A 7,929-nucleotide genomic window follows, 5' to 3' on the forward strand; every position below is an offset into this window, starting at 1 on the left:
ATGTGTTGTCATATGGACCTCCTAAGTTCATCTTGTTTGGAACCTTCTGTGCTTCTTGAACCTGAACGTCTATTTCCTTCCCTAGGTTAGGAAAGTTTTTAGTTATTATTTCTTCAAATAAGTTTTCTACACTTTTCTTTTTCTCTTTCTCTTCTGGGACCCCTGTAATGCGAATGTTTGTTTGCTCAGTGTTGTCCAAGAGATCTTTTAACCTCTCTTCAATTGAAAAATTTCTTCCTTTTTTTGCTCTTCAGCCTGTGTGCTATTATTTCCCTGTCTTCTGCATCACCATGTTCTTCTGCATCGGCTAACTGTTGATTCCCTCTGGTGTGTTTATTTCAGTTATTGTATTCTTCAACTCTCATCAGTTCTTTTGTATATTTTCTCTCTCGCTACTGAAGTTCTCACTGAGCTCTTCCACTCTTTTCTCTAGTGCAGTATCTTTAAGATCATTACTTTAAATTCTTTATCAAGCATTTGGTTATCTCTGTCTCCTTTTGTTCTTTTTCTGAGGTGTTTTCTTGTTCCTTCTTTTGGAAAATATTCCTCTTTCTTCCCATTTTGCTTGGCCTTTTGTTTGTTTCTGTGGATTAGGTAGAACAGCTACTTCTTTTAAGTTTGAAGGAATGGTCTTGTGTATGGTGTCCTATATACAGACTGGGTGCCTGGTGACTTTTCCTGGCTGGAGCTGTGGCTCTGTTATGCTAGTTACTCTTTGAAACTGTGGGTTTTTTAACAAAAAGAAGAACTATAATAATAATAATACATTTTAATAAAAGTATTATATTTATAAAATAATATTTTATAAAATAAAATATTAAATATTTATTGAATATTTTATTTTTAAATATTAAAATAAACAAATTAATTTATTCAAATTAAAAATAAATAAATTAATCAAATATTAAATATTTATAAAATATAAAATATTTTATAAAATAAAATATAAAAATATATTTATAAAATATTTTATAAAAAATAAAAAAGGAAAGACAAAACTTAAGGAAAAGAAAAAAAGAGGACAAAAAGAACAAAGAAGAGGAAAATCCAAAAAGAAAAAAAAGAAGGAAAATTTTTAAGAAATCATCTTAAAAATAAAAATAATAACAAATTTTTAAAAACTAAAAAAACCCAAAACCCCAAACTCGTTGTGTGACCCAGGCTGATGTGGGTTTGTTTGCAAGCCCTGAGTTTGCTATAGTTCTACGCTCTGTGTGTGACCAGACCCACTAGTGATGGTGTCCAGACCCTGCTGGACAGTCTAGGCTTTTATTTTTTTTTTTAAGATTTTATTTATTTATTTGACAAAGATCACAAGTAGGCAGAGAGGCAGGCAGAGAGAGAAGAGGAGGCAGGCTCTCTGCCAAGCAGAGAGCCAGATGTGGGGCTCCATCCCAGGACCCTGAGATCATGACCTGAGTAGAAGGCAGAGGCTTAACCCACTGAGCCACCCAGGCGCCCCGGCAGTCTAGGCTCTTAAGGTGGAATGGGAACCCAAACTGTGCTTCTCCAGTCCCTCCAGCCTAGACAGTGTTCCCACAGCTACTCCCCCATTTGGCAGAGTTCTAGTGTTGTCTTTTTTACATGCTAGTAACTCTCAAACTGTGGCTTTTTTTTCTATGCCCAAGGACAGAGGACTCTCTTCCCAGTTCCTCAGTCCGATTCCTCCCCCACTGCCATTCTCAGTATCTGGAATGGGAATCGCCCTTGTTGTGGTGTCTCTGTGTCTCTTGCTATTCTCTTGTCATTTTCTCTACCTTTGTTGTTCAGTCGCTGTTCTGTTTGCTGTGTAGTCAGTTCTTGGGGAAGAATTATTCCATAAATAGCTGTAATTTGGTAAGTGTCGTGGAGGAGCTGAGTTCAGGGTTTTCCTACATTGCCTTGTTGGACTGGAACCCAGTGGACAGATATTTAAATGGAAGTCATAGGACTGGCTGAGATCTTTAAAGAGCGAGTCTAGATGAAGAGGGAGAAGAGACCCAGATGTGAGGACAGAATTCCGGAACCCTCCAGTATGTAAAGTTTGGGAAGATGAGGGGCAATTAGAAATGGAGACGAACAACAGTGAGTGCGTGTTTTAAGAGTGAAATGACAAGTTCTGCTAGCTGGCTGAGGGAACAAAAAGCAACTAGATTTATCATCAAGGAGGTCACTGATGATTCCGATGGAGAAATAAAGTGGTTGGTGTGGTGGCAAACAGTGAACACAAGCTTACTTGCCGGGGGCCCAAGAGAAAACAGAATAAATAGGGCCAGGAAGCAGAAATAACTTTTTCAAGAAGCTTTGTTGAAAAAGAGAGCTAAGTAGGGGCTGATAGCTTAGTGTTTGCTGGAGGGAATGTTAGTCTATAGGTGGCTTTAAAAAAAAAAGATAAAGGAGAAATAACATCAACTTTGCTTCTCATGGGAACCAATCAGTAGAACTGGCAAAATTGATGATACCAGTGAAAGCATAATTATAGGTGTGATGTCCTCATGTCCTTCAGTAAGTGTGAGGGTTGGGACTCAGGGCACCGTGGTCGATGGGTTTTAGGAAGTAGCATAGAACCTTCAACCAGGGTAGCAGAACAGAATGCTTTGCATGTGAATATAAAGGCAAGCATGAGATCAATTCAATGATAAGAAAGTGTGAGGTTCTCCTGGGATTCCTTCTAAATTCTCAGAATATTATCAACAGACAGTGGGGAGCTGGAGGAGACAGAGCACGTAGATGAGAATGCGTCGAAGAATTGCCTGGGACAATGGCTATTGTATGTTTCTGACAGCAACATAGAATAAGAAGTACCACTATGGGAGGTAAATACATGAACACAGGTGCACACCCACACCCACAAGAATTTCAGGAGATCGTACCCTTGCTTCCCTTACTTTGACTTCTCTTCAAATCTGTTTTATTAACAAAAGGTGGAAAGTGACTCACTAAATAATGTCATGACACACTAATGGGTTGCAGTCTGCAGTTTGGAAAACACTCATCCAGAAGAACTGAAGAGGAAGTTTTCTGAAGAGATGTAATAGGATTATGCGAAGCACAATAAACCAATTTAGGGATAGAAGGGAAAGTGAGGCCAGTGCCCTTAATCAAAAGCAAATCATTATGTACTCCCCACAGCCAATTGTTCCTCCTGTCTGAGATCCCTTTTTATTCTCAGATCCTCTTCTCCAGTAATACAAGTCTGACATCTATCAGTTTTCTTTCTGTACCCCATATCTAGAACTCTCTGCATTTAGTCCTTTGCAAAATTTAAAAGGTTCTGCCTGTAAACTCTCATCAACATCTCTTTGTTTCTGTTTCCATTGATTTTGCCATGGTTCAGGCTTTTCCTGCTTTCTCTCCACCTTTTTACTTTTCTTATTATGATAATACCATAATGCGTGTCCATGATAAAAAATTTTTAAATTTTTTAAATTTTTAAATTTTTAAAAAGGCAAGTAGCTACAGAAAATAAATATCCAACACAATCTCACTAAGAGGTCGTCTGGCTTCATTTGTCAGTATATATACTTCCGTTTGGGGCGCATATATATTACTTTCCCTGTATTTGTCTCTATACAGTTCTATAATGTAACCCCGTCTTATGCTTGTTTTTAAGAAAACACATTGTGGATTTCTGCTCACATTATTATGTGTTTGGCAAAATCATATTTAATAGCCGTAGGGCATTCCGTGTATGGTATTTTAATCTAAACCATTTTGTTGAGTCTGTGCAGTCTTGTGCTTGAGCCTCTCAGATCTAAGACTGCGGGGAGCACAATTTGCCAGGGACCCCTGCTGCTGTGCTTGAAAATCGATTCATCTCTTAGCTTGCTGCAAGCCTGCACTTCCCAGTCAATAACTGAGCTCTGGAAATGTACTTAGGCAGGCCCATTTCTGGGAGACCTGGGATTCCTCTGATGAGCAGCTCTGGCTTTTGGTTCTCCCAGACAGCCCTGCAGAAGGTTGCTTACAGCCAAGCACCACGATCCTCTCTTCTTCCTTCAGGATCAGACTTGCACGGGGTCTGGGGGCTCTGCCGGCTTCTCCTAGCTCCTTTCCCATTCTCTCTCAAGGGTGTTTCTGTTTCCCCTAAAACATTTCTTACACATTTAATCCCATCTTGACATGTGTCTCAGAGGACAAAATGAACACAGACATTTGGGTTGTTCTCCGGTTTGTATTCTGTACAACTGAACTTCTGATGGCTCAGCTCTTAGTATAGCATTCTTCTGCTGAGAGCCCTTCAAAGCACTGCCATTGCTCAATAAATTAAGCCTAAGCCCATCCTTTTCTCCTCCATGCTTGGCTCCAGCCCATCTCCCCAACCACCACCTAGTGTTCTTAGTCCAGCCCAAGGCCTGCTGATCAAATATTCTCCCATAAATCTTCTCATGCCTCTTTCCCCCCACCCCCAAGAAAACATCTGCCTTGCTGATGCCTCCTTCATTCTGGATTTCTTCTTGATTTTTCCACCCTAATGTTTTTTCCCCTCCATTCTACAGGCCACAAAAGATTGTTTTCTGCAGTGCATTTGCTCTTTTTGGTATGTGAAAAGAGAGGCTATATATATAGCCCAGTGGTGATATAGAGTCTCTAATCAGACAGACCCAGATTATCATTTCAAACACACACACACACACACACACACACACACACACACACTGCGACTGGCTGTGTTGGGAAACACTGAGCTAAACAAAAATAATCCAAGATTTTTGTTTTTTGTTTTTAATTGCAAGACTTCCCAGAGCCCTTAAATGCTCATAGACATTGTGACTTTCCAAGGCCAGCATTGATACTTTGTGTAGCTTCTCTTAAATTTATTTGATCACAAAATCCTTTAAAAACAGATCATTGCTGGACATCACTTTTTCTTGGAACATGCTGGGAAAAGGCAAAAGCTGTCGTGGAATTTTGCTTACATGGTCTTTACAGTACTGTATATCTTCTTCAACTCGTTAGAGTTATTTGCATATTTATCTTACACATCTTCCCACTTTAGCCTTTAGTATAAGGTCTTGAAAATTATGGGTACTTGTGCAGTTGAAAATTGCAGAATTTTAGTGAAGGTTCATGGTCTGGAATAATATTTGATAACTGGAGAAAGTTTGCATCTACTCTCAGTAGCTTTTTCACAGTCTTTTTTATACCGTGGTATCGTGGGCTACCTTTCGGCTGGAAAAATTACCTTGATGTTGGACAAAAAGCCCTTGTTAATATGGGGCCAACTTCATTTTCTCTACAAGTCACTTTATTGGGACAGCATTATGGGGTATAAAGATAGAGGTTCATTTTAAGGACAAGAAAGCAAGAGTCTGTGGACTGGGTCTTTTCCAAGCCTGGGCAGTGAGGAGGGCAGCCTGTGGGTTACTTAGTTCTGATTGTTTTCATCTCCCAGGGTGTGCTTGTCAAAGAGATACTCTGCCAGGCCAGAATCTGGGGCCCCCATCTTAATCAAGTTTTGCACGTGGTCACCTAGTTCTTTGATAGACTTCACCTGCTCATTCAGATAGTGAGTTTCCAGGAAGTCGCACAAGTGGGGGTCACCTCTGTCTGAGGCCAGAGTGTGCAATTCGAGCAACGACTGATTCACATTCTTCTCCAATAGCAGCGCACACTCCATGGCGTTCAGCCCGCTTTCCCAGTCGTCCTGGTCTGGTTTCTTGATGTCCTGCAGGCAGATCCGGCCTCCCCGCTGGTTCTGCAGCCTCATCAGCTTTTCCGCGTGCTGGGTCTCTTCCCGGGACTGGCGAAGGAAATATCCCGCGAAGTTGTTCAGGGCCACGTCATCTCGGGAGAAGTAATAGGACATGGACAGGTACACGTAGGACGCGTAGAGCTCCAGGTTGATCTGGCGGTTGATGGCAGCCTCGGAGTCCGGGTGGAAGTTCTGGCGCACCCGGGAATGGGCGGAGGCGGGCCCGGCTGGGTCCCCGGAGGCGGCGGCTGCTGCCAGCGGGCGCAGTGGGGCAGTGCGCCTGGGGCGCGAGGGGAGCCTGGAGACCCGGAGCGGCGGGAGCGCGAAGCCCCGGCGCGCGTTGCGCAGGGACACCAGCGAAGGGCTGATGTTCTTGGAGAGAAACAAGAAACAGGGCAGCATGACTCCCCTTCTTTAGAAGTGGGGAAACTGAGGCCAGGGCGTCACTGCGTGTGGCCGGACGCTAGGTGCTTCACGTCTGAATTGGAACGCGGCCCTAAGCGACCGGCGACTGCGTCACACACACCCCTTCCCTTCCAAAGGCGCCAGGGTTCCAAGGGGAGGGCTGCCGGGACGCGCGCCCTGTCCGGGCTGGGCACAGACAGATGACAGTGAAAACTGCATTAACTCAACATTGCCCTCTTTCTGCCCTTGGGCGTTTGTAATGTACTATTTCATGTCAGCTCAAAATGCTGTCAAAAAAGTACGCGCTGCGACTGGGAAAAGAAAGGACGAGCCCAGCGGCGGTCCTTGCCCTCCGTCTTTGACCTCTTTCTGTCCAAAGCCCAAGGAGTGGGGGGAGGCGGGGCGAGGAAATAGGGTAAAACAAAAGTCTCAGCCAATTCATCAGAGCGCGAAGGTCCGCAGCCGAAGTGGGTGTTTATAAATTGACTTTACGATTATTTTAAACAAACGTAGGTATAGAAAGAATTGCCAGTATAGTAGGCAAATTTTCAAGAGTCTGTACTAAGACAGTGCTTTCTTTTAGAAAGACATTTTTAAATACAGAATTCACCTTTCTTGCAAAAAAAAAAAAAAAAAAAACCTGCAGAAAAGTAGGAAGAACATATAAACTGGCTCTCAGCTTGATATTTTCCTGTCTTTCCTTCTTGCAGATACATACACTTGTGAGCGCAGCCTAACTGGAGAAGTTGAATCACTATGCTGTCCTGTGAAACTAATGTAACATTGTGTGTCAACTAAAATCAATTTTTTTAAGGGGGAATGCCCAGCTTTTACTAACAGAAACTTAGAACATTGAAGTTCCAGTATTTTTTCTTAGTCTCAAAAGGACAATATTCTTTTTTTTTTTTTTTTAAAGATTTTATTTATTCATTTGACAGGCAGAGATCACAGGTAGGCAGAGAGGCAGGCAGAGAGAGGAGGAATCAGGCTCCCCACTGAGCAGAGAGCCAGCCCGATGTGGGGCTCGGTCCCAGGACCCTGAGATCATGACCTGAGCAGAAGGCAGAAGCTTAACCCACTGAGCCACCTAGGCGCCCCAAGAGGACAGTATCCTTAGCTGAGGTGCCAGGAGACATCAACAATATCTGGTTGCATTCTAGGACAGTAAACTGGTTCTGCTTGCTCACTGATCTTTTCAATCATGGGATTATAAATTTCAGGTGTGACTATAATCTTTGGTGAGAAAGTGTTGAGCTTCTAGTTTTTCTGGTACCTTTTCCAGGCTTATCTTTTAAATCTCTCTGTTTCTTTCATTGTATGTACAAAACATTTTTCTGCAGCTATAAAGATTTCACACACCTTCAAGCTGTTTGAAGATTCTTTCATATTTTCATCCAAACTGTCAGATTTCCCTCTTTAATTGATGTTTTATTTCAGCATTGATTTCCACTGGTATTGGCAGTTTTTCAGGCACTTCTCCCAACACAGACATTGCTGTGAGTTTGGAGCCTTCGTGTTTTGAACACATGCCTGAATCCCCAGAATGGGATTCTCCCTGTCCTTTCTGTTTCACTGACAGCAGTGGCAGGCTTGGCCTTCTCTTAGATGGAGGAAGAATCCTGGGTTCTCCTGGATGTTTCATTTGGCTTTTCCCCGGGGCTGCTGAGTCGTCTGCTCTATTGGTCATCATTTCAGAGCTGGTCTTGGGCAGCGCCACAAATTGATCTGCCAAAATATTTTTCTTTGATAAAAAAAATAAAAAGGACAGCGGCTCTGGGTGACTCAGTGGGTTAAAGCTTCTGCCTTCACCTCAGGTCATGATCCCAGAGTCCTGGGATCAAGCCCCTCCT

General features: G+C 42.6%; 1 protein-coding gene across 1 annotated transcript; it reads right to left on the reverse strand.

The window, feature by feature from the left end:
- Positions 1-4,708: 4,708 nt before the first annotated feature.
- FTMT (ferritin mitochondrial) lies at positions 4,709-6,162 on the reverse strand. Its single transcript, XM_059173490.1, has one exon. It carries the CDS (start codon positions 6,074-6,076, stop codon positions 5,348-5,350), a length of 729 nt encoding a protein of 242 aa, XP_059029473.1. The 5' UTR covers positions 6,077-6,162; the 3' UTR covers positions 4,709-5,347.
- Between the last annotated feature and the right edge of the window lie 1,767 nt (positions 6,163-7,929).

Source organism: Mustela lutreola, chromosome 5 (assembly GCF_030435805.1).
Source record: "Mustela lutreola isolate mMusLut2 chromosome 5, mMusLut2.pri, whole genome shotgun sequence".
Classification (NCBI taxonomy): domain Eukaryota; kingdom Metazoa; phylum Chordata; class Mammalia; order Carnivora; family Mustelidae; genus Mustela; species Mustela lutreola.

Bases quoted from the DNA above. Each gene is read 5' to 3' on its own strand.
- FTMT (XM_059173490.1), bottom strand. From the start codon at position 6,076: ATGCTGCCCTGTTTCTTGTTTCTCTCCAAGAACATCAGCCCTTCGCTG.